General features: G+C 48.8%; 2 protein-coding genes across 4 annotated transcripts; one reads left to right on the forward strand and one right to left on the reverse strand.

Annotated features, from left to right (window-relative positions):
- Positions 1 to 210: 210 nt before the first annotated feature.
- On the forward strand, positions 211 to 15,729 carry PPP1R26 (protein phosphatase 1 regulatory subunit 26). Of its 3 annotated transcripts, XM_077307002.1 has the most exons (4): positions 211 to 366; positions 1,584 to 5,264; positions 11,521 to 11,636; positions 14,110 to 15,729. In XM_077307002.1, exons 2-3 carry the CDS (start codon positions 1,639 to 1,641, stop codon positions 11,591 to 11,593), a joined length of 3,699 nt encoding a protein of 1,232 aa, XP_077163117.1. In that variant the 5' UTR covers positions 211 to 366; positions 1,584 to 1,638; the 3' UTR covers positions 11,594 to 11,636; positions 14,110 to 15,729. The 3 variants fall into 3 exon arrangements, with proteins under 3 accessions (XP_077163117.1, XP_077163115.1, XP_077163116.1); XM_077307000.1 differs by lacking the exon at positions 11,521 to 11,636; XM_077307001.1 differs by lacking the exons at positions 211 to 366; positions 11,521 to 11,636 and adding an exon at positions 399 to 604.
- Positions 15,730 to 15,839: 110 nt separating this feature from the next.
- PIERCE1 (piercer of microtubule wall 1) lies at positions 15,840 to 24,013 on the reverse strand. Its single transcript, XM_077307003.1, has 3 exons — positions 23,781 to 24,013; positions 21,014 to 21,092; positions 15,840 to 18,192 (listed from the first exon to the last, which is right to left on the reverse strand). Exons 1-3 carry the CDS (start codon positions 23,924 to 23,926, stop codon positions 18,004 to 18,006), a joined length of 414 nt encoding a protein of 137 aa, XP_077163118.1. The 5' UTR covers positions 23,927 to 24,013; the 3' UTR covers positions 15,840 to 18,003.
- Positions 24,014 to 25,833: the final 1,820 nt, after the last annotated feature.

A 25,833-nucleotide genomic window follows, 5' to 3' on the forward strand; every position in this document is an offset into this window, starting at 1 on the left:
GGACTGACCCGCAGGGCTCTCTTCTGGGGACTGAGAGCCGCGGGCGCTCGTGCTCCTCTGGCAGCCCCGTTCGGAGGCGGCGTCGCGTCCCTCCAGGCCAGCCTCGGCCAGCCAGCGACTCCCCTCGCGGGAAGGAAGGAAGGACGGGCCGCAGCCCTCGCCCGCCGCCCCCACCCGGTCCCGCCCCCGGCCAGCGGCCCTCCCCGCGGGCGGCGCCTGTCCCTCCGGCTGGCTGGCTGGCTGGCTGGCTGGTTGGGGGCCCGGCGGCGAGGCGGAGCCAGGCAGCTCGTCCAGCGCCGCCGGCCGGCCCCCCACCCCGCCCCACCCCGCCTGCCTTGGCCTGGCCTGGCCTGGCGGGACCGGCAGGTGAGGCAGCGCCGGGGCCCGCGCGGGGAAGGGAGGGCGGCCAGCAGCAGCAGCAGCGCCGCCCTGGATGCATGGCTGCGGCCCGGCTACGGGGCGGCGGCAGGCCGGGCGGTTGCCGTGGCGACAAGCGCCGAGCGGGCAGGCCTGGGGCCCGCCGCCACGCAGGGACGCCACCTGCCCCGCAGCAGGGCTGCCTCTCGGCGGGGAGCCTGGGCCGGAGCGCGCGGCGGGGAGCCCGGTCAGTTGGCCGCCGGGAGGGAGGGAGGGAAGGGAAGGGAAGGGAAGGGGGGGGCGGCCGCGCTTCCCTCTTCTCCGCCGCGGAGGGGACCGGAAACCCGCCTGGTGGCGCGAAAAGGCCGGGGAGGCACGAGGCAGGAGGCGCGCGCAAAATTGCAACCGCGACCCGTTGCTGAGAAACGCGGTTTTCTTTGGCCGCCGCCGAAGCGGAGCCCCCCTGGAGAGCCCGCGTGCGGTCCTGGCGATGAGCTCTTGGAGCTGTTCTGAGGCAGCAGTCCTCTCAGAGCTCTCTCAGCCCCACTTACCGCACAAGGTGTGGAAGAAGGGAAGGGCAATCCTAAGCAGCTTTGAGACTCCGTGAGGTAGTGAGAAGCAGAGGATTAAAAGCAAAAAAAAAAAAATAAATAACTTCTTGTCTTTCTGAACAACGTTCCCATTGGCATGTCCCTTCAGGTTGTCCAGCTGCAAGTCTCGGGACTGAAATGGGTTTTTACAGGATTGCCCTGGCCCATTCTTTATATGATTTGCATCCATTTCATCACTTCTGCTGCCTCATAGAAAGGAGCAAAGATGGAGCAACGTGTAGCGCAGGGGTAGTCAAACTGTGGTCCTCCAGATGTCCATGGACTACAATTCCCAGGAGCCCCTGCCAGCGAATGCTGGCAGGGGCTTCTGGGAATTGTAGTCCATGGACATCTGGAGGGCCACAGTTTGATTATCCCTGCGGGTTGCATTTGAAGGATGCAGGTTCCTGAGGCAGTTTTGAGATCATCGTGTTTTTGGATTATTCATTTCAGGGGGTGTGATTTAATTTAAAAATTGCTGGAGTTATTAGTGATTTAAATAATATAGTTAAATAACATTTCTCTGACAAGCTAGGATAAAACAAAATTGAGTGAGAAACTTCACTGCAGTTTTCTCTGGTCTGTCTTTGTGGTTTTGATATGTCACAGGTTCCTTTTTGTTTCCTTTTCTGTTAGGATGGAAGAGTGGTTTGCCTGAGAACTGTGCAGGCCCTTTCAGTCACCTGGTACAATGTTTCTTATGAATGCCTCCCCTTTGGTAGCCCTTCAGAGGAAATGGGAGCCTTTTGCCCAGGCTAGGTGCTCTCGATACCCTGTCTGCTTCTCAGAATCTGAGGATGACATTGCTAGAACATCCGTAAGCACCAAAGTGCAGATGATCATAAACAACCTGCAAAGTGAAGAGTCGTCCTTGGACACTACCAGTGAATATGGCAGTGTTTTGCCGAAAAAAAGGAAGGGAGTGAAAATCAGAAGTCAGAAGGTAAGGGGCAGTGGCAAGCTGCCACTTCAGGGACCTGCTAAGCATGCCCAGCGCAGTTGCCCAGCTGACTCTGATGGCATGGAAGTAGAAGAGAGTTCAGAATTGGGGCCCCTCTCATTGAATTCTGACAGCGATGATTCGGTTGATCGAGAGATAGAGGAAGCCATTCAAGAGTACTTGAAAAACAAAGACCAGCACATCCCACCCTTGCCAAACAATGCCAAGACCTTGCCCAGTGCCAGTGCAGGCAAGAGTCTCAGAAGGGAGAATCCTTCCTATGATGTAACTTGTAATGTGTTCTCTGACAGTGTAAAAACAGATTTGATTCCTCAGCCCCTTGCCCCTGACTCTCTGGGAGATGATGCACTCCGGTGGGCCCCCTCCCCTTGCAGCGTGAGCAGTGACGACTCATTCGAACTGAGTATAAAAGCTGAGATAGAGCAATTTCTACATGAAAAGAAACAGCAAGCAAGGAAGAAGACAGTGTCCGGAGGGAGTAGGAGTCTGAATCAGAAAGAGGCACAAGAGAAGGTGACAAGTCAAAAAAGCGGAACTAGCAAAGCAAGCCCATATTCTTCAAAGCAAGGAGGCAAGGTGCAGAACGCCAGCACTTCTCCAAAATGTTGGATGGCAAAAACAGAAGACCTGGATGTCCGAAAAACAAGCCAAGTGCATCTTAACATTCTCAGGACTGACCATTCCTGCATTCTGGAGCAAGGCAGTGGCAGTGAGATCAGGCGGAGGTTTGGGAAAGCCAGAGGAGAGCAAGGCTCCAAAAGTGCAAGTATATCCGATTCAAGTAGTGATGATGGCATTGAAGAAGCAATTCAGCTCTACCAGCTAGAAAAAGTCAAGAAAGCAGCAGATACCCAAGCTGGCTGTGTTCCCTCGCAGAAGGGAGAGTTTGGGGCCGGGGGATTAGCTGATAGATCTGCAAGCCTGACAATCCATTCTGAGAAAAGTGCCTTGCCAGAAAACCCTGGAGCAGCCCTAAGCAACAAGAGGAAACAGATCAGCTCAAAGCCAACCGAATTAAGTAGGACCAGTACCCTCTGTAGTGACCTGGGGAAAGGCAGACGTTGCAGTTCTCCAGCAAACAGTTTGGCCAAGGCCTACAGAGCAGACACTGCAGCTGAGCTTATGTGTGCAGAAGCCATCCTGGACATCTCCAAAACCATCTTGCCGCCCCCTGTGGCAAGTGACAGCAGAACCCTCCTAACAGACCCTTTCTTCCACTTCCAGGGTTTCCCTCCTTCCCACCAAGAGAGTGACAGTAATGCTGTGGACAGTGATGACAGCATTGAACAGGAGATAAGAGCTTTTTTGGCTATCAAAGCACAGACTGAACATTTAATCACAAAATCTGATAAGGCTTCAAACACTGCCCCAAATCTGTCTTCTGGGCAGCTGGGTGATCAAATCAGGAGTCCTAAGCAGTCCTTCCCCAATACATTAAAACTGTCCCTGGACTATAAAAGGCATTTTAAGGAACAACGCAGCGTATCAAGACAGAGGCAGGATGAACAATTGGCTCTGTTAAATATGGGCTGTAGCCACCTGGATGATGATAACCATTCAAAACCCTTTGCGTCCCCAAAGGAGAATGTTGTGAGCAGTGTGAAAAACAGTGAAATAGGCAGGGCTGTAAGGCAGCAAAAAGTAATTCCAGCCACTGTCCGTCCTGTGCATTTTATGACCCCTCTGTCACAAGGACTTCTTGGCACAGGAGGGCTTTTAAAAAATGCGAGACAAGGTCTGCAGAAATACATTACCGATGACAAGAGCAGTTCTTTGGACAGCGATGAAGATCTAGATACAGCCATCAAAGATCTTTTAAGGTCAAAACGGAAGCTAAAGAAAAAATCCAAAGATCAAAAAATTCAGTGCAAGAAGAAAGTTAGATTTGGTAATGCTGAGATGCATATTTTTGAGGATAAACTTGATGTTCTCCATGAAAAAGTCTGCAAATCCAAAAATCCCACTTTGCTAAAGAGCTGCCTCATGAGATCCAGAAGCAACCTTGGGGAAGAAACTACACAGAAGGGGTCCCAGTACATGATGAAAGGAACGACCAAAGGTGCAGAGGTCATGCAGCTTTCGTTGACATTTGAAAAGGGATGCCAGGCAATTTCTGGGCCAGATAACCAAGCAGCAGCAGTAAGTGATCAGTGCCCTTGGATCAACATGCCCAGGATAGAAGATAGCAGTTCTTTGGATAGTGATGATAGCATTGAACAAGAAATTCAGAGATTCTTGGCAGAAAAGGCCAGAGATTCCTCAAATACTGTGGAAATAACTGGGGCTTTTGAAATTGTTGGAACTGTGAAAACTGCTCAGCCAAAAGCAAAGCGCAAGTATTTAGAAGGTAGAGACACTGCCTTATCAAAACAGAATAAGAGAGCAAAGAAGGGATGCCAACCAATGACTGAGTTGAGAAGCCCTCTGAGAACTGAAAGAGAAGGTGCAGAAAATGTTTCTCAAACCGGGGAGCAAACTATAACCTGCAGAAAAGACATTCACAGCCAAGCAATAGTGAAATTACAGGGCAACCAGGGAACTGTGCAAGCAAAAGGTATATCTGTAAAAAGAATGGGAGTAGACAGAAAGGGAGTCTCTGATGGCAAGCAGAGAAACCTTCTATCTTGGAAGGAAAAGGCTGAAAACAGCAAACTGCAAAATTATTTTAAGCCTATGTCACTTTTCAGAAGAAAAAGCCCACGTGAGTTCAAAATTTCCAGCAAGTTTATAGCAGGCTTCAAAAATGCCTCAAAAAGGAGAAAATCTCTGCTTTTGAGGAAAAATCAGAGCATAGAATTGTCACTACCTCAGAGTAGTATGTTCAGGAGGCAGGAAGGTTTGCTAGGTGATAGAGAGAAAGCTCCTGCACAGACAGGGATCCTGGGTTCCAAAAGCAAGACAGAAGAGGCAGGCTTGTATCAAAGATGCCCAGCAGAGGAGTTATATCCCCCTGTATCAGAAAAAGCAGAGGTCCCTTTAAGGATAGGAGTGGTCAGTCTTGCAAAAGCCAGACCTTTTGGTGATGAAGAGCCTTGTTCTCATGCAGATTCAAAGCAACACACTCTTCTACAGGAGCCCAGTATGGATGCCAAGGGGGTTAATGTTAGTGCAACACCCTATGAGATCCCTGTCAAGGAAAAGGAAGGGGAAGTCCAAGATCACAGCAACTATTGGGTGGGACGCAGTGCCCCCAAGATTTGTAACTCACCACTGAAAGAGAGAGTATTATTGACCTACCAAGATCAAATAGCTGAGAATCAAACCCATAAAGATTTCGAGGGAGGGTCTGCAGAATTTACAGATAAACCTGTGGTGGCAAATGCCCGTTGTCTGGAGAAAAATGAGCCCACCAGTTTGTAAGTACTTTCTGTTTTACAGCGCCATTTTGCCATTGTTAAAGTAATTCGGAAGGCTGTCAGTATTGAACGAGGTGGGTTTTTTAACATGACGTTGGGATACTCGGACTGGGCAGCCGATCCTTCTGCCCATGGTGCAAAGTACCCTTGTTCTGCCTTTCATACGTTACAAAAATAAATGCTTTTTTCCTGACAGATTGACTTCTGTGAATGTTGTAATGCCAATTATCCTGTCAATGTCTTAATGGAAACCAAAAGAGAAAAGTGATAAATACTGATGGGTCACACCTGTACTCACAAATGTGAAGAAATGTGTTTCCCGTTAATGTGTACTATTTTTTTCCTCTCTTTTGGTAGAATTTTAAAGAAAAAAATGTAAAAGGTGCTTTAAGGAAATCTTTTGAATAACAGTTTATAGAGCACAGCTAACCATGCAGAGTTGTAGTTGTCATTGTAAGACAAGGTAGTCAAACTGCAGCCCTCCAGATGTCCATGGACTACAATTCCCATGAGCCCCTGCCAGCATTCGCTGGAGGGCCGCAGTTTGACTACCCCTGCTTTAAATTACGATGCACTTAAGCATTAGCTGCATACCTTCTTGTGCTATTGAATGATTCATCCATTATGAACGGCTGGGATGGAAAGAAAATGCATTATCACAAAAATTAAGCTAATTTAGAATGCTTGCCTGTTTGTTTGGCTTTTTTAAATATATTTATTTATGGGACGATCAGTACATGCCAGCAGACCTTCAGTGCTTTGTGCCCTCTGAAAGCAAAGCAGAAAGCAAACCCAGACTCATGCATCTGCCTCATTGCAATTAATGGGACCAGAAATTAAAGTAGGAGTGCTCTGTGTACAGACCGAGGAGCTCCAAGACATAAAGTTAGGGTGTATTTATCATTTGAAGAATTGTTTGAGTTTATCAAGCTGTCTGTTGACAAGCTCGATCTAACTGCATCTTGGCTACTATGACCTCCCCTGCTCTCCAAAGTCTCAGGCAGAGAAAGGTCTCTCCCAGCTGCCCCCCCCTCCCAATCCTTTGAAATGGTAGGTGCTACCTGAGGCTGCCTGTATGCAAAGCGGGTGTCCTACCAATCAGCTCTTTTTGTTAATGTATTTGGAAGTTCCAAATTGGAATATCATAGAATAATGGATTTCTAGAGGGAAGGGGGCCATCCAGGCCGTCTAGTCAGACACCCTGCTCAACGCAGGATCAGTCTAAAGCATCCTTGTTAAGTCTGTCCAGCAGCTGCTTGAAGACTCGGTGAAGGGGAGCTCACCACCTTCTTAGGCTGCCAATTCCACTGCTGAATAACTCTTGACTGTGAGAAAATGTTTCCTGAAATCTAGCCAATATCGTTCTCCACATAGTTGAAATCCATTACTGGGAATCCCATCCTATGCTGCCAAAAGGAACTTTTCCCTGCCCTCCTCTGACAACTTTTCAAATGCTTAAAGAGAGCAGTCATGTCCCCTCTCAACATCTTCTCCAGGCTGAACATTCCCAAGTCCCTCAGCCTTTCCTCATAGGGCTTGGTTTCTAGGCCCTGATTCATTTTTGTTGCTCTCTTCTGCACCCTCTCAATTTTGTCCACATTCTTTTTGAATTGAGGCCTCCAAAACTGGGCATAGTACTCCAGAAATATGTTGCGAGACAATAAAGATATGTGAACTTTAGGGCCATTTGATAATGGGATTATTGCAATCAAGCAAAACCAAATGAGAGGGCCATATTTCTTGCATTTTTAAAAAAGTTCATAGCAGCGACAGAGTAGTTCAAGTTCCTCTGGGCCTTGTAAATTGGAGAGAGGTACAGTTTAAAAATCCCTATCCCATGTTGTACTCCTAATCCAGCCCACAAATATGAATGCCATGACAGCCCCTCCCCAAACAACAGAATATATGGCTTCCCCACTATAATATGCAGTTTTGCCCCTGGAGAGAAAGATTTCTTAAATAAAAAGTATAAGGCACATATCTGTCTACAAGAGCAAGTGGCAGAAAGTGATGGGCCACTGCTGTTAGAAAGTCAGTGTGTCATAGGCAAGCAGTCTTAGATTCCTAAGCAAATTACACCCTTCTGAGCCCATTGATTTCAATTAACTTTGACTTCAATTAACTCTGTTTAGGATGACACATTTAGTCTGGAATTGAAACCTAGAATGTTGATTTTCAAATGGCACTTTATTTTTAAAAATACTGTGTAGATAGGATTAAATTCATGTCAGCATCCCATTTTTCATTTCACTGTACAAATTCTGCTGAGCATCCCTTCGATTTACGTTCTTCATTGAAGTAGACCTGAAGGTTGCAAGTATGTATATGCCTCCATGGGTATGTGTCAGATCCCTTTGTGTTGATTTCCATTTGAATTGCAGTACCTTGTCACTTGTGATTTTGACGCTGTCTGATTTTGAGGAGTACTTTTTAAATTAAAAAATAATGTGTATATAAGAAATTATGTACATTCGTACATTTATAAAACTTAATAAACTGGGTTCAGACCAAGAACCAAATGTTATCTCAAGTGATGTCTCATACCTTTCAGTCTCCTTTTCTGCCTCTTATCCTGCCAAGCTTCCTCCAAAACTTCTAAAATCCATCTCAAAGTTTTCAAGCTTTCTCCAAACCAAACATCATTTTTAAAATGTTTACTGTGTTGTTATGTGTATCCCTGATGCGTACCACCCATCTTTGGTTTTTGCTACTTAAAGTTCCAGACTCTTCCAGTCTCTTGATTACTTTTTTGATGTCTTTTCCAGTATTTTGTCATTCCACAATAAACTATCTGAGACAGTTATCCGATAATCTATGCAGTATTCCAAGTATGGCCACCCCCTATGTCTGTATAAGAGTATGCTTGCAGTTTTATTTTCACTCCTTAATAATCCACAACATAGAATGTGTTACAGTAGTCCTGAGTTTTACATAAAGCAATACTGCATAGCTAGGCCGGCAGGACATGAAGTGTGATGTTGGCAGCCGAGCCAACCTGATGTTCAAAAGGCTAGGCTGCATCTCAAGATATCCCCAGACTATTCACATAAATTAGTTGGACCTCATCCAACCTCACTAAAGCTTTCCCCTCTAGAAAATGCATCTTCCCGGACACAATCAGTCCTGTCTTCATTTTCAGCTTGTCAATCTCCATTCCCTTGAGAACAGTATCCAAGTACTGATTTAGAACAGAGCATATTGACAACTCCCAGCTCCAATTTTTTACTCAAAGGTCTAAAACCAGGACTAAACATCAGGAGAGGCACCACATGGCAATCCCCATGGTGGTGAACCAGACTTCCGGAAAGAAGTTACCTGTCGTTGATCAGGTAGGAAAGTCTAAAAGCAACAAACAGTATCTGTTACTCCAAATCTTGGCTTTAAACGGTTTACAAAAAGTATGGTGTAGTCAACAGTGTTAAAAGCAGCAGACAGATTGAATAAAACATTAGGGGAGAATTACTCCTGAACATCATCTCTTAGTGTTGCCAAAGAAACCAGACTGAGAAGGGTAGAAGAAAGAAGTCTTATTCAATAATGCCCTGCTATCCACTTGCATGTTAAGTGGCCTCAGGTCGCTTCTGGTTGATGCCAACTCTGAATGTCCTCCAAGACATCCTTTCATTGACAGCCTTGCTCAGCACCTGCAAACTAAGGAAAATGGCTTCCATTATTGTGTCAATCCCATCTCATGTTTGGTCTTCCTTTTTTCCTGCTGCCGTCAACTTTTCCTGGCACTTGTCTTGTAATGTAAAGATGGTTGAAAGGGCCGCGGCCGACCAGCTCCTGGCATTCTTGGAAGAAACTTCGGCATTTGATCCATATCAGTCTGGCTTTCGACCTGGCCACGGGGTGGAGACGGTGCTGGTCGCCCTGTTGGATGACCTCCGTCGCCAGCTGGATAAGGGCGGGTCGGCAGTGCTGGTTCTTCTGGACCTGTCGGCCGCTTTTGACATCGTGGACCACGAGCTGTTGGTCCACCGCCTTGCCGGCACGGGGATACGGTGCACAGCGTTACGCTTGATTTGATCTAGAACTGACTTATTTGTTTTTGTCAGTCCATGGTATCCATAAAATTCTCTTCCGACACCATGTTTAAAAGGAATCAACTTTCTTCCTGTCACTTTCCTTCTGGGTCTGCAATTTAACTGTTTATTGAAAACTGACTATGCCAGAGATGTATTTATTAGCATAGCCCTTGGTGCTTTTAATTTTTCCTAGTAAGCCTTGACCTGTCAAAAAGGACAAAGTTCAAGTTTACAAATTTACTGCCTCAAAGCCTCTATCTACATCAGCCAGGATGATCCATCTGAATGGATCCATAGACATTTGAGCAATGAGTGGTTCCAAGATTCACAACCATCCATTCCCAAATCAGTCTCTAAGAATGAATCTGAGAGGTTTGATAAACAAAGAATCCTGCAAAAATGTCACACAGGGCTGCCTGCGTCTCCTTATCACGTGGAGCTGCTCTCCATGCTAACAAGCTCTGAACACTTAAAAGCTCTGCTTTACAAGCTATATCAGATGTGGTGCATCCAGGGGAGGATGTATTCTCCTCTGTCATGCCCTGCAAGTGGGCTCTGCCGTGTTCTGTCTGATTGGGTTGGAGTTTTCCACCAGCAGCGCTGTCCTCTCCAGGCCCGCCTTCTATATGAATGTTCCCCTTGATATACTCTTGGACATAAGGGGAGGAGGCATTTTCGGAATGGCCTCAGGCAGCCAAGCTTCCCCAATTCACAGGTATCAAAAGTTCCAGTTTTTTCCTAGAAAGTTTCTTTTGTGCCACTTTGGAACACCAGTTTACTTCTAAATGATGTAGGACAAGTAGGCAGACACCCAGGCTGGTGGCAGTCATCACATCAGTTCCCTTAGAACCAACCTGCCTGCCCTACCACTTGTTGTAGTCCCCCAGCAGGCATGCTGAGATTGACCCTACCGCAATGTTACCAACCTAGTTTATAATTTTAGCTGGAGTCCAGTAGCAGTTGCTCTTTTCTACTGCTACAGACAGACGAACATCATGACTCATCTTGATTTATCAATTTGTTGATTGATGATGCATTTTTTTAATTAGATTTTTAGACTGCCACTCCCAGCCAGCTGGCTTGCAGCAGCTAACATCAGAAATCTCAATACAAAATCCAACCAACAGAACATGATACAGTAAAAGCAATTTTTAAAACCCACCCTACCCACTCAACCTTCCTCCCCCCACTTGGCCGCCAACAACCAATGGTAGAAAAATATATTAAAATATTTACACCCTGACTTTAGCTTTGGCTCAAGTTTCAAGTCATCCTCCAGTCTGTAGAGTCTTCCTCTAACTTAAGTGGCTGTTCATTTGGAAGTTAAGGGAGGCTCTTGGTTTGAGCCTCCCCAACTGACTCCTGGTAAGTGGCTGTTAAAAGCCATTGAGCAAGCTGGCTCTAGCATTATGCATTTACTGAAGGCACAGCTTTAGCCATACAAAAACCAAGAAGCCAGGCAACAGGTCCCCTCCACCAGCATTTTTTCTCAGGCTGTTCGCCCCACCTTAGCCCAGCCAAAGACTAAAGTTCCATTGGCTGTGTACTGGCTCTTTGGGGAATTATGAATGGTTGGAACAAATGCTTAGTTGGCAAATTTTTTAATAGATACATTTTTAGGTCCTGTATGATTTTTGTACTTGGGGTTTTATTTATTGTTTTAAGCGTTGGAGAGGGGCTGCCTTAAAGCCAGAAAAAAATTTTTTAATCTCTATCCATAGCAATTATCAGCATGATGCAGATGAGATGTATGGGCCTGTCTCCCTTGGAGGGCAGCCATGTGGGTTTGTAGGAGGAAACCTGGACCGAAGGCCAGTGGCGCCTTGGAGTATGGAGGGGGGAGGCTTAGCTCTCAGAAGGCCTAGTACCAGGAATCACACCTGTCTCTATGGCAGAGGTAGTCAACCTATGGTCCTCCAGATGTCCATGGACTACAATTCCCATGAGCCCCTGCCAGCGTTTGCTGATAGAAATTGTAGTCCGTGGACATCTGGAGGACCACAGGTTGACCACCCATGCTCTATGGCATTGCTGGGCTCAAAGGGAGCTATTCAGGTGGGAAGAGTTCACATTCACTGTTTTTGGAGCTGGAGATAATTCAACACAGTGCTCCATAAGGGGTGGATTGTTAGGCCAAAAATATTACCTTGCTTGAAACGATCCCCCAGATCCCCCTGTTTTGCTTAACCAAAACCATTGATAGGTGTGGATTCTTTCTCCTTTTCCAGCTTCATAGGCAGCTCCGTTGACCCCTGGTGGACAGTTCGGCCCTACATCACTTTGTCGCCAAAGCAACTGTGAACGCAAGACACTGACAATGCAGAGTAGGAAGAATGTGCTCCAGGTAGACGATCTTTCTTTTCCCCTGGAAAAGAGCCCTGAGGCCTGTTGATCACAAGACAGGCCTCGTAATGTGATTTGCTAAGTAATTATTTAAAAATAGGCCTGCAATCCACCAGGAAATTCTGCCCACAATGAAATAAACAAGAAGGTAGAGAGTTGGGAGCAAGTCCCCAAGTCTCAAGTCTGAGAATCAAGCTGGGACTGGAAGCTGAGGAACAGTTGTGTCTGTGACCCACTCTTCTGTGATCCATTCAGGGGGGAGGGAGGGATTCCAGGGAGTCAATACAGCACAGTTGGACTAGGATCTGGGAGACCTGTGTTTGAATCCACACATGCACCCTTTGGGTTAGGCTCACTCAGCCTGGTCCCTGGCCCCAGAGAGAGATGCCTGGCCTCGACCCGGACCAAGACCTTTTCGGTCCTGGCCCTGACCTAGTGGAATGAGCTCCTGGGAGACCTGAGGGCCCTCATGGAGCTGGCAAAGTTCTGTACAGCCTGTAAAACGGAGCTCTTCCACCGGGTCTTTGGTTGGGCCAGGTTAGCAAGACCAATGGGCCCTCCTCAAGACCCACTATAATATCTAGTGCACCCTTGTTAATTGACTGTTTAGGTAGGAGGGATCTTGCCATCTCAGTAATTTTTGGACTTGTGTTGTTTTTAGGGTTGGGTTTTATGGGGATATTTTAACATGTAACCCACCTTGAGTCCAAGGAGGAAGGTGGACTATAAATTTGATAGAGAGAAAGAATAACCTACCTCGCAGGGCAGTTCTGAGGATAAAGTGGAGAAGAGGAACATGATGTCAGCTGCTCTGCATCCCCACTGGGGACAAAAGCAGGGTAGAAATGGGTTCAATAAATAAGGTACCCTCACTGAGTAGAAGGAATGACTCTATGAGACTCCCTCAATAGGGAAGTGAACCCAGGTCCCTCCAGTGTTGCCCCTGTGCCACAATCACTATTAGACCTAGTTCCTGGAATTGTTAACCAAAAGCCTTCCAAGGGAGGCAGCAGGGGATAGGGAAGGTGTAGGCCTTGTGGAGCTTTATTCTGAACTAGTATTCAAGCCCGCTGTGTTCTAAATACAGCGGGCCCTAGGCAAGGGAGCCCGTGGCTCTTCCAAGCCAGGGCCACCCACGCCCCGCAGCTCTTTGAAGCCTTCTCTCGGCCGGCAGGCCCACCCGCGCCCCGCAGCTGTTCAAAACTTTCTCTCGGCCGGCGGAGCGGCCTCACAGCATCTACGACGCCGCGAAGCCGCTCCGCTGGCCGAGAGAAGGCGGCCAGGTCCACCCACGCCCCGCAGCTGTTCAAAACCTTCTCTCGGCTGGCGGAGCAGCCTCGCGGCGTCGCCGCTCCGCCGGCCAAGAGAAGGCGGCCAGGCCCACCCGCCCCCCGAGTGTCTCCGAAGCCTTCGTGGCTCCTGATTGGCCCCTCCGAGTTTTTATCCCGGACCGGTCCCGCCCCACCTCCTCCCCACTACCCCTTACTCTTTTATTCAGTAAAATAAAAGTGGCGCCACGGGCTGTTTACAGATGTGGGAACAGCTCCCAGAAGCACAGATAAGAATGCTGAGAGCCTTTGTGAGTTAGTGGGTGTGTTGAGCGAGACAGAGGGATTGGCTGAACATCTGCAGCCTCAGAAAGAGAGTCTGTTCCTCAACCCCGTGATTCATTAGAGGTTCCAGCTTGCTCGTTCTGGTTTCAAACATCGCGGTCAAGTGCCTGTCATAACGGTGGTGAAAAGGACCCACTCACAGCCATAGTCAAGGTTTTTGCAGACTGGGTATGCAGGAAAATGCTGGCCTGTAAATAAACAAGCCGTGAGCAGGATCGTTGCCCTCTATATTGTAAGTAGTCTTTTAGTGGTTGGGAGGGAGGGTGGTGCAGATAGCCTCGGACTGTGCCCTGATCAGAGCCAGGCTGGCCTATCCTCCACAAGGGAGTTGTCATGTGCCTAGAGGGAGAGACCAGGTTGGCAAATTTTCAATGATCCCTTTTTATCTTCCCCCCTCCCTGGGGAAGCCTGGGTCCAGAAAGAAAGGTGATGAGAGCTGCTCCTCTATAAATATCCTTGAGGTCTCTCTCTGTGCTGCTTGTACATGCACAAGCTGAGGGGCAGGCATCCCGATAAAAGATCATCCATTTCTAAATTATTATTATGATTATTATTTTGAATAATGTTTGGAATCAGCATTTCGACTGTATTGCTAGTCAGGCCAGGTTTGTAAGCCAACGTTTTACACAATCCCAGCTTTAACAGTGATGCTGGGCATTGGGCAGCAATGCCCTTCCTTTCTTACCAGCTATGGATTTTACAATTACATTTTCACTAGCAGCATTTTCTCTTTAGAGGCGCACATGCACTGACTCTTAACTGCTTACATGAAAGTGACATTGCAGAAAATGTTAGAGCTCTAACAAAAGATACAGGTAGCCTTAACTGCTCTTATGTTTTTCTTGGTTATAATCTTCACAGGTGCTTGGTCGAAATCTGGTGCTGTTTTGAATTCCAGAATGGAGAAATTAACGGGGATACAAGATGGAAAGGCAGGAGAAAGGACATTCATAAACAGTCAGGGCTGTTTATCTTTTGGAATTGGTACATCTCAGTGATGGAAGTCAACCAGCAGATCACCATCTCAAAGGTGGGGGATCAAAGATTTCATTAAATACTTGGGGGCTTCTGATACCCAAAGCACCCATTTACAGAAGAGGCTGCCCCCGCTGCATCTCAGTTCTTTCATTAGTTACCGGAGAGGGGCAGGCAGCTATGTTGTGATTCGCCCTCCCACAGTGGAAGCAGAATGACCAGGTTCTCTTCAGTCTGTTCCTGCTGAAGTCACTGCCCTGAGCCTGCCATTTTTCAATTTGCAAGCATGCAGAAAATAGTGCCACAAGAGAGAATGAGAGTACTAAATCCCAGGACAAGGTTTATTTTACAGGTGTTTATTGAACCACTTATTGGATTGCTTATTTGTTCCCTTTGTTCAAAAAGTAAATTTTGTATCTCAAGAGTATGAAGATTTCAAACACAGCAACTTAAGCTTCTGAGCTCCATCTTGCTTCCACTTCTGAATGAAGTCCCTTGATTTCATCAGCATTTAATGAAGGGACATTTATTCTGATTTGTTCTTGTCCAGAGAGAAAAGAAGATACTTCTAAAGCACATTTAGGATCCCTGCAAACTACTAAAAAAAAGTGATTGTGGAAAAGGAAGAAGAAAACTTGTCCTTGTGTCCTCCACCCAGAAACCCCTCAAAGTGGTGTGAAACATACAAGAAAAAACAAACTCAAGATTCTGCCAATACTTCCTCACATGGAAAGTAGCAATGGACTTTTCCCATGTGAATGTTCTTAAAGCTTCATTTGGTCCTTTCCCAGAAAGTTCAGTGGCCATCTGGTTCCAGGGGCCTCTGCCTTTTGTGACATTCCTGACCTGGAGTGAGTATAATGTGATGGCTGTATCATATATGTTTTATGTAATGTTACCATGTTAATTGTGTTCTGTTGGAGGACTGGAGCCAGCACTTCACACAGCTGGTGGGAAGGTCCCACAGCTGGCCTCCAGACTGGGACCAGACTCTCTGCCCTTGGGGCACCAGCCAGAAGGGTGGGTGGAGAATCACGGGCCTGTGTCTTGCTGGGGGAGAGGACAGTGCCAATGTTTCCCTCATCTTGGGCTGGCCCTACCATGCCCTACGAGAGAATTGTTTGGTAGGCAGCATTACGTTGGCACTCAACATTGATGCTGAAGACATCTGTGAGAATGAGCACCTCCTCGGGCTTTCTCAGCAAGGTGGACTGTTCCTGGCAAAAAGATGCCATTTGTGTTTTGTTCAATTTTCTTGTTTTGTACACATACACATCACTGTTCTCTACCAAACTGTAGTTATAATAAAAATTATAGAATAATTGTCTTTCAAGGCCCATTTTCTTTTTATACATGTCACATGGTGTGCTTTTTCAGGTTTATATCCCAGTTTTCTGAAGCAGATGTACAGGGAGGTTTATAAGATACCCACTGATACTATGTGATGGCTCAGTGAAGTGAGTAGGGGGTTTGAATTTGGGGGACAGGCTGTGGCTCAGTGCCATAATAGTAGCTTGCAGGTTCAGTCCTTGGATTCCTTATCTAAAAAGCATCTCATGTGGTAACAAAGATACCTTTCCCTGAGATTTTGGAGAGGGAAATTATCTAGGCCAGGCCTGGGTGGGGTAGTGGTTTTATTCAGAATATATATGCAGCCTCATAGACAACTTGTAAAATTATTTACCTCCCCTCAAACCCAGTAGAATCAGAAGATTGTGTTCAATTACAGAAAGATGTAGAGAAACTGGAGTATGTCCAGAGGAGGGCTATGAAGATGGTGAGGAGTTTGGATGAGGAAAGTTTGAGGGAGCTTGGTCTGTTTAGCCTGGAGAGAAGATGACTAAGAGGTGATAAGATAACCATCTTCAAATACTTGAAGGGCTGTCGTAGAGAAGATGGAGCAGAGTTGTTTCTGTTGCTCCAGAGGGTTGGACCAGAATCAGTGGGCTGAAATTAATTCAAAAGAATTTTTGGCTAAACATCCAGACGAAGTTCCTGACACAGTGGTCCCTTAGTGCAACAGGCTTCCTTGGGTGGTGAGTTCTCCTTTGGAAGTTTTTAAGCAGAGGCTAGTCATCTGACAGAAATGCTGATTTTATGAACTTAGGCAGATTGTGAGAGGGTGGGAAGGAAGGGATATGCCAGAGCATTTCCACAAATGGTTAAAAATAGCATACCAGCTGAGTGGCATAACACCGGCCCCTCCTCACCTTTCCTGCTGTCTCACTCTTCTCTGCCGCCATTTCACACTTCTCCCCCTCCACAAGTGCTGCTGGAAATGGCGGGAGCAATGCGATTTATATGCAACTTTTTTCCACCTGCAAATCAAGCCAGGCAGCCTTTCTCCATGTTTTGAAGGACCCCCGCGATGCCCGCTAATTCTTTTATATCTCCATTTAAACGCCTATGTATCTAATCATAGATGCATAGTGCTTCTATATCACCACTGGTTATGCAATGACGAGTCTTGCTTCTTTTCAAAATAAATCATGTTCCTGATGGGGGGAAGCTTAGAGAGGCATGCTTTATGCTACAACTTTGGGGAAATTTTTTTTTGCCTTTGCCTGCACAACTGAATGCCTATTCGTTGCTCCAGGCAGTACAGTTCGGAAAAAAAACCCTCCTTCTGCTGCCACTGCCTCCCCCCTTGTGCGCAAATGCGTGTGCACACACACACACACTACCCAGTGAGGACTCGCTGCCACTGTTTCCCCTCCCCTCCCCTGCATGCACGCACACTCCACGAAGTTCCCTTGCTGAGGGTGGCAGGGACATTTAAAAATGTCAGATATTTAAAAAATGACATTCCCATCCCCAAAAGAGGGGGTGGGAGCAAGGGCGGGACGAGGCAGGTGCCTTTCGCACTTTTGAGCCGCCATACTCATCTTTGGCTGGTTGTCTGCTGGCTGCTCTCCATTAGGTAGTGCTAAATAGGTTGGTAAATCCACTTTTTGGGAGTCCCCAACTAGCACTTTAAAATGGAGGATGTAGCTGGCCATTTACTGTCCAGACACTGGATATTGGCGGCGTCATGTATAGGGGCCAGAATATAACAACTTCATAAGGTAAGCGTTACACTATATTTAAAGGGTGTGGAAATGCTCCCATTGCTTGCATCTTGTGGCCCTTCCTTGCATACCAAGGGAATTGCCTATCACCACTGTGGGATGGTAGGTGAATTCCCTCCAGGCCAGGCTGGATTCTGGAGATTTTTGGTGGAGGGATCTCTTGGTCATGAAATTGGGGTCACTGTGGGTTGGCAGGTAGTTGTGCAGGAGCTTGGACTAGATGACCCTGGAAGTGCTTTCAAATTATTCTATGTTCACTGGTTACCTGTTCATTTGTTTTTATGTGATGTTTCCTTGACCTCTTTTTGCTCTTGCCACGTGATGCATTTTTCATGACTTGGCCGTGTACTGTGGTTCTCATGACCTGTTTTACTGAACTTGTCATGTGGTATTTTCTTGCTTTAATTGTGTGGTAGTTATTGCAGTCTCCTGACACCCATTTGAAACCACACAGAATTAAGTGTGAAGCCCCACAGCACAAGAAAGAGCATGTAATTAATTCACAATTGTTTGTAATGGCAATGATAATGCTAAAGAAACACTGCTAAACCCAAAAGGCATCTTTTTACCACGGGGAAAGGGATCTAATAAAAATCTGTGGAAGCATTCCTGAATGTTTCTTCAGGCAGGAATTTTCCAAACGTTCTTGTTTTGTGATTCAGCCGTTCAGCCAGTAGAAGCCAAAGGAAAGAGCAGAGTCCCTGGCTTCAGGCTACTCACAGAAGGACGGGCCACCCGTCCTGTAACTCGGGTGAAAGTTGAACGTGTCAAAGCAAGTGATGAAGTTGTCTGGGCCAGTCACGTCACTCTTCTCTGTTGAAGTGTTGATCCCGGTGTTCCTGTACATGCCAAACTTGATGAGATGGTCTGTGAAGGCATGTGGGCTGGCGTGGAAGTGGGTCTGTTGGGAACGAGAGGCAAGGAGATATTTTAGCCTTTGGAGCCAAACCTGCAGCCTGAGGCAGTTCTATCTGGAACGGCATCCTTCTCTCACTGAGCTAGAAGCAACAGCCTCTCGAGGATGGAGGGGCAAAAGCTGCTTAGGGCAACTGCCTTGGAAACTTGGCCCCTAGATCTGTCTCCTACTTTGCAGCCACATCAAAGCTGGCCTCTCTGACTCTGGATGGCCACAGGAGACCTGAACTCATTTTCCTGGGGTGCGGGAGGCATTCAGTGCTACTGCTGCTCCTTGTGTCGCCAAAATAGGACAATACTTGTGAAACTGATTTTAAAAGGGGGTTCAGAAGCAAACCTCACCCTGAAACAATAAGTGCTTCATGTCAGATTCAGGAGTGCCATGGCCACCATGGGGGAAGTCTGAACAACAGAACGGGCTGCACAGCAAAGACAGCTCCAATACAGGGAGAAGAGGGGCCTTTGGAGAATGGGACCTTTTCCAAGGGTCTTGCAGTGGCAATCCAGAGCCTGAGGCAGACTGCTCCCTAGCCCTCTTGAAATGCCCAGAGGGAACCTGGGGCCTGGATGCTGAGCAGCTGCATCTACGTCTCCAGGGATACATAGACAGGAATGAAGCTGCCTCCTTCTAAGTCAGAACCTCTGCCTGTCCCTGTGAGCTTGAGCTCCTCTGACTGGCAGCAGCTGTCCTCTAGCAGAGGGCTTTTCCATTACCCACTACCTGGCTCTTCCCTTGTTCTCTTGCACCAGGCTGTGGGGGGTGGCAATACAAAAGAAACCTCTAGCAGCAGAATAGAGGGGAGAGGGCTACCTTCCCACTGAGTTTGCTCAAGTACATCATGGGCTGCATCCCTTGTGCAGTCCCTCCCCCACCCCATGAAGTAGATGGAGCTAGTTGGGAGGGGGGGATCGCAGACTCCTTTAGACAAGCCTGAGGAGCTCGTGGTGCAGCGGGACACGGAAAGGTCTTCACCAGCAGGACTTGAAGTCTGCTATGCACTGGATGGAGGAGCAGAAGCCCTCCGGCCGCCAGGGCTGGTCTTGCTGAGGGGCCCAATCTCCTGCTGGGGCTGCTTCCCATTGTGCTTGGTGTGAACCAGGGGTAGACAAATTGTAGCCCTCCAGATGTCCATGGACTACAATTCCCATGAGCCCCTACCAGCATTCGCTGGCAGGGGCTCATGGGAATTGTAGTCCATGGACATCTGGAGGGCCGCAGTTTGACTACCCCTGGTGTGGACATTGCCTCTAACAGGAGTTGGGTTCACAAGCATTCCTGAGGAGGGGAGCTATTTATCTTGCTATGGGGCTGCTTGCTCCCTGAAATCATGTCCCACTGTCAAAAGAACTCAGCTGGGTGTCCTGTCTAGTCTGGACCTGTGCCAACTGGTATCAGAAGTGCCAGGTTTCTGCCATAAATATTAGTAACTGTTAGATGTGTCGATGTAGGGGTTTCAGCCTACATTTATTGCCTGTCCTGTTTCCTTCAGCTTTGGGACCTCGCCGCCCCCCATCCATCCCTGCTGGGCTCCGGGAGTGTGAAATGTTGACCTTGAGTGGCCTGGCTATCAGGGCTGCTTGGTCTTTGGAAGACTTCACAGGAGGGACGGGGAGCCGATTGCGGGATTATATCCTGAGCCTGTTTTGCTGCACCTCAGTTCCAACAAAGTATTGTTTGGATTAATTTGCTTGCTTTCATTAAACTCAGTATTCTGCACCCAAAGATTTGTGTCTGGGGGGCAATCTACAGTCACCTGACAGCTGGGCTGGAGGAGAAGAAATGGGCACAAGGTGGCCTCAAGAGGCAGGTGAAAGTGAGTGTGGCAACCAGGGGAGAGGCGAGGAACAGAGAGAGCAGCCAGGCACACGGGAGATATGGGGAGGAGGAGAAATCTTGCCTGCCAGCCTCTGCATTTTAAATATTTTTACAATACAAATCATAGAGGAGAAAATGGGGGGGGGCACCTCTCTTAGAAAGAGAGCACTAGTCTGTGTCATCCCGCCCACCCTTCCTCTAGGGCAGGGGTAGTCAAACTGCGGCCCTCCAGATGTCTATGGACTACAATTCCCAGGAGCCCCTGCCAGCAAATGCTGGCAGGGGCTTCTGGGAATTGTAGTCCATGGACATCTGGAGGGCTGCAGTTTGACTACCCCTGCTCTAGGGGATGGTGTCTTTCACGAGGGTTCTGCTCAAGATCCACAGCTCCACATAGCAATGGCCACACACAGCCCTTCTCTGAGGGCATTCCTTCCCCCAAGCCTCCTAGCACAAGTCCCCTGCCCTGGCTTCTCCCTGTCCTTGCTGATCAGTCTGCAAGCTAAGCCCGCAAACACCCCTTTCCGTTTAGAGTCCTGTGGCAGGGCCCGTCCGCCTGACCCGGTTGCTGGGCTGTGTGCAGGAAGGGCGCTTTGGCGTCCAAAATGGCCGTTCGTGCCTGAAGCAGCCAGCGCTGCACCATGGTGCAGGGCTGGCTGCTTTGGGCGCGAACGGCCACTTCAGATGCCAAAGGGCCCAACCCTGCAGACACACGGTTGCCATCCTCCAAAGGGGAGCTTGTGAGCTTCCAGAATACAAGTGATGTCTACATGACCGTTCCCTTGCACAATATGGCTGCACCAGCCCAGGCTCCACCCCCCAGACCTCCAGGCTTTCCCAACTCTGAGATGGCAATGCTATATTTGGAAGGGGACCAGCCAGGCCTTCTGGCTCTATAGGTTGCCTTGCCGGGGGCACATCCGGACGAAGACACCTTTCCCAGCCCAGTACAAGCCACCTCTCCTGCGATCAGCCCTGGCCTTGCATTTACCGGCATTTCGTGTACGGTGGGAGGTTTTCCGCCATAGTCCATGTTGGTGGTTCTGAACAATGGATTGCGCTCTTTTATTCTGTAAGACAGAAATCACGTTTATGTCAGATTTCCTTGGCACAAGATCCCCCCCACACACACACACATCTTGATTTCTCCCTCACTTTAATGTTCCAAAACAAATACTGACAGCTGTAGAGATTAATTGTAACCAGATACAGCAGTGAAGATAACTGCAGTTTTCTAATACTTTTCTTACATCAGGGAAATCATGCCCTGAGTTTCCCCTTCATGCTGCAGAGGATTCTGGGTGCTATTCTAAGATAAAGTGACCAGATTGTCCCACTTTTGGAGGGACATCTGGGGGCACCTGGCAAATTGTACTTATGCTGCAAGTAAAAAATATATATTACAATACTATTTTTGCATTCTATGCATTCTATGAAACTTTTTGTTGCTCCATATAGACCAAATTTTTAATCAAGACCCCCCCCCCCCCGGTAAATGGTGTCCCGCTTTACCAATGTTAAAATCTGGTCACCTTATTCTAAGAGGCCAGCTGTTCTTGTGCCATACTGTTTGGCTACCCCCCCCCTTTCCAGTGGACCCCTAGAGTCACTGAGGTGACGTGCTGGATCAGGTGCTCATCCAGGAAATCCTTGAATTCTGACAAGTAGAATTGAGACCCATTGCTGGAGATTATGGGATCCGGCAACCTGTGGGTTGCAAAAAGATTATGGAGAGCCGTGACGATCACGGCAGGGGTGTGGGAAGGAAGTGTTTTAGGCCCTTGATCCATTCAGTCGGGCTTCCATCCTGGCCACGGGGTGGAGAATGCACTGGTTGCCTTGATGGATGATTCCTGGCACCAGCTAGATTGGGGCGGCTCTACTATCCTCATGCTTTTAGATCTGTCAGCCGTGTTTGATGTGGTTTTATTAATAATTGTATTTATTGATCACCACTCGGCCTGGCAGCTTACAAAAAACATGGAACCCCCAATAAAACCCCAGTACAAAAAATGATATTGGCAGCAGCCAATCAACATGACCATGAGTGGTTAGCCCACCATCTTGCTGGGATGTGGATTCGGGGAGCAGCCTTACAGTGGCTGATCTCTTCCTCCAGAACCAGACACAGAGGGTGGCAGTGGGGGAAGAGATGTCTGGCCGCTTTGCACTCCCCTGTGGGGTGCGGCAGGGACCAGTTCTCTCCCCGACACTCTTTAACATCTATAGGCACCATCTGGCACAGCTGGTACAAAGTTTGGGCTGTAATGCCACAAGTATGCAGGTGAAACCCAGCTCTATCTCCTGATGGATGGTTGCCCAGACTCTACCCCCCCCCCCCTCGAAACATTTGCCAAATGTTTGGATCATTGTCTGGATGGCTCAGGCAGAGTCGCCTGAAATTCAAACCCTCCAAGATGGAGGTCCTGTGGCTGGGTAAAAAGGGACAGGACCAGGAAGCACATCTCCCCTGCCTGGATGGGGTGCAGCTTACTATACCTTGAACATGAGTCAGCAGTGTGACTTGGTGGCTAAAAAGACAAACCAGATTTTGGGTTAATACTTAAAAGAATTATAAAGCCCATATCACGTTGAAGTAATGTTACCCGCTTTGGTAAGACTCACTTGGAGTACTATGTTCAGTTTTGGGCACCACAACTGAAGAAAGATGTAGAGAAACTGGAGCATGTCCAAAGGAGGCCTACAAAGATGGTGAGGGGTTTGGAGGCCAAGTTGAGGAAAGGTTGAGGGAGCTTAGTCTGTTTAGCATGGAGAGAAGGCAACTAAGAGGTGATATGATAACCATCTTCAAATACTTGAAGGGCTGTCATAGAGAAGATGGAGCAGAGTTGTTTCCTGTTGTCCCAGAGGATCAGGCGGAACCAATGGGTTGAAATTAATTCAGCTAAACATCCAGAAAAAGTTCCTGACAGAGCAGTTTCTCACTGGAACAGACTTCCTTGGGAAGTGGTGGGTTCTCCTTCTTGGAAGTTTTTAAGCAAAGGCTAGATAGTCCATCTATCAGAAATACTGATCTTGTGAACTTAGGGAGATTGTGAGTGGGTGAGCAGGAAGGGATGTGCCAGTGTTTGCCTCTTGTGGCCCTTCCTTGCATAGCCAGGGAATTGCTGGTCACCACTGTGGAGTTGTAGGTGAATTTCCTCCAGGCCAGGCTGGATTCTGGACATTTTTGGTGGGGCAAATCACTTGGGCATGGAATTGGGGGTCGCTGTGGATGGGCAGGTAGTTGTGAGTGTCCTGCATTGTGCAGGAGATTGGACTAGATGACCCTGGAGATCCCTTCAAACTCTATGATTCTATGGTTCATCTACTGTGTGCCTCCTCTGCTCGGGGCCCAGATGGGGAAGGGCCTTCCTTCTCCCTGGTTTGCCTTTCAAAGGCCTGTGGCTTTGCCCAGCTGGAGCTGCTCCTGGTGGCTCAGGCGGGAAAGGGGCTGGGAGGGGGCTTTTTCAGGGCCTCTGACCCTCACTGCAGCATTTCTGCGGCGGATGCAAGGAAGGACAGGGCCAGGGGGGGCGCCGTCCCCACCCCCTCCCACCCGGTGGGCTGCTGCCAGGGTGGGACGCATCTGGGGAAAGCAGCCTTCAGCATCCCCCCCTCTCGGCCGCAAGGAGGGCTCGGCCACCGCTCGGACTGAACTACACTACAGGGCTGTCGTGTCCATGACGATGGGCCTGATGCTGCGATCCTCAAGTCCGCGCCTCGGCAGGGGCCGTGGAAGGGCTGGGCCGCCTCACCTGTAGCCACGGAACCAGCCGGGGTGGTTGAAGCGGGGCGGCAGGCTCTCGTGGACGCGGTAGGAGTCGCAGGTGCGGGGCCCTTCCGGGCGCTCCTCCTTGGGCCGAGGGGCCGCGGCCTCCGGGAGGGGCCCGTCCTGCGCCATCGCGCCCGCAGGGAGAGCCGAGCGCCGGGCGGGGGCCTCGCGGCCTCCTTGGCACCACAGCCCGGCTCGTTGCTAGGAGACCGCCAGCCGGTAACTACGCAACGCGGCCTGGCCCAAGCCGCCTCCGACGCGCCCCCCCCCCCCCCCCCCGGGCCAGGCCTGCAGCAGGAGCCAAAAGGCCGGGGCTGAAGTGGGTTCCCGTTGCCAGCCCCAAACCCTTCCTCCCCACGGGCCGATCCCTGGGCTTTGCGCGAAGGGCGCCAAAATAGGTGCCCCGGGGAGAAGTGGAAGGACCCGCCCTGCCCTGGACGCCCGCACACTCGGCACGGTTACGTGCGCTGCTTCCAGCACCGAGATAGTTAAACTGGGATCGCCCCCCACCCCACCCCAAGCTCAGCGAACTATATAGGGATGAGGGTTTTGCAACACCTGCCTGCCCTCTGCACCTCAGCCCCTGGGGGTCAGTGGCTGGTCCAAAAATGCTGGCACCCTGGCTTCTGTCTTGGGCTGGAGTGGGCAGTGTCCACGCCTGGGCAGACAGGATGGGCTTGAGCAGGGGTAGTCAAACTGCGGCCCTCCAGATGTCCATGGACTACAATTCCCAGAAGCCCCTGCCCGCGAATGCGGGCAGGGGCTTCTGGGAATTGTAGTCCATGGACATCTGGAGGGCCACAGTTTGACTACCCCTGGTCTTGAGGGTGCCCCTGGGCTGCAGCAGCCAGCGCATTCCTTTCCTGCACTTCATTTGCCAGGGCGATCGCTTATTTAGTGCAATGCCCAGGCAGGAAAGTCAGGGCTGTGGCCATGCCTATTTGCTTCCACTGAAGCACTGCACAGTCCAAAAGTGACCGTACTGGCCCATGGGTGTAAACTTTGGGGGGGGTGAGGGGCTCGACCCCACCACCGGGTTGAGCCAGGGGGGTAGCCCCCCCCCACCTCCAGGCAACCAGTAACAGGTCATATTGACAGAGTTGAGGGACTCCGGTACAATGGCAGCTGAGGCACAGGACTGCCCTTCCCAACTACTGTATCCATAGGCAAAAGCAACAAAAGTCCCACTCCGCAGGAAATAAAACCCTCCATGTTTGCCATGGCTTTTCCCCAGAGGAAACCAGGGAAAGGCATGTGTTTTGGCTTGTGTGGCACAGCTGGTTTTGATTTAGTCCCCCGGACCTAATTAAAAGAAATGCAGAATGGTGGGCACCGGTATTGGCCAATTTATTCACGATAATTGATAAGACAGGGAGAATTCCAAAGGGTTGGGAAGTGGCAAGCATTGTACCCATACATAAAAAAGGGAATCTGAATGACCCAGCCAATTATAGACCGATAAGTCTACTAAGCGTAATAAGCAAACTCTACGCAAAACACTTTCAGTGGAAACTTCAGGATTGGCTGGACCAGAATAATTTTCTGGTAGACAAACAAGGAGGATTTAGAGAGGGTTGTTCAACACAAGATCACTGTACAATACTTGATCGTCTCGTAGTTAAATACTCTTCCAGCTCTATGACAACCCTGTATGCAGCTTTTGTTGATTTGAAATTGGCTTTTGACTCTGTGCCAAGGGAATTACTATGGGAGAAATTAGATAAGACTAACATAGCTGTTATGAGCTATGTTATGAGCCTCTTGTGGCGCAGAGTGGTAAGGCAGCCATCTGAAAGCTTTGCCCATGAGGCTGGGAGTTCGATCCCAGTAGCCGGCTCAAGGTTGACTCAGCCTTCCATCCTTCCAAGGTCGGTAAAATGAGTACCCAGCTTGCTGCTGAGGGGTAAAACGGTAACGACTGGGGAAGGCACTGGCAAACCACCCTGTATTGAGTCTGCCATGAAAACGCTAGAGGGCGTCACCCCAAGGGTCAGACATGACTCAGTGCTTGCACAGGGGATACCTTTACCTTTACC

The sequence above is a fragment of the Paroedura picta genome, chromosome 12, assembly GCF_049243985.1.
Source record: "Paroedura picta isolate Pp20150507F chromosome 12, Ppicta_v3.0, whole genome shotgun sequence".
Classification (NCBI taxonomy): Eukaryota; Metazoa; Chordata; class Lepidosauria; order Squamata; family Gekkonidae; genus Paroedura; species Paroedura picta.

Bases quoted from the DNA above. Each gene is read 5' to 3' on its own strand.
- PPP1R26 (XM_077307000.1), top strand. From the start codon at position 1,639: ATGTTTCTTATGAATGCCTCCCCTTTGGTAGCCCTTCAGAGGAAATGG. The intron at 5,265-14,109 runs GTAAGTACTTTC...TAATCTTCACAG, and splicing joins AAAAATGAGCCCACCAGTTT to GTGCTTGGTCGAAATCTGGT.
- PIERCE1 (XM_077307003.1), bottom strand. From the start codon at position 23,926: ATGGCGCAGGACGGGCCCCTCCCGGAGGCCGCGGCCCCTCGGCCCAAG. The intron at 21,093-23,780 runs GTGAGGCGGCCC...TCTGTCTTACAG, and splicing joins GGCTGGTTCCGTGGCTACAG to AATAAAAGAGCGCAATCCAT. The intron at 18,193-21,013 runs GTAAATGCAAGG...CGTTCCCAACAG, and splicing joins CCACCGTACACGAAATGCCG to ACCCACTTCCACGCCAGCCC.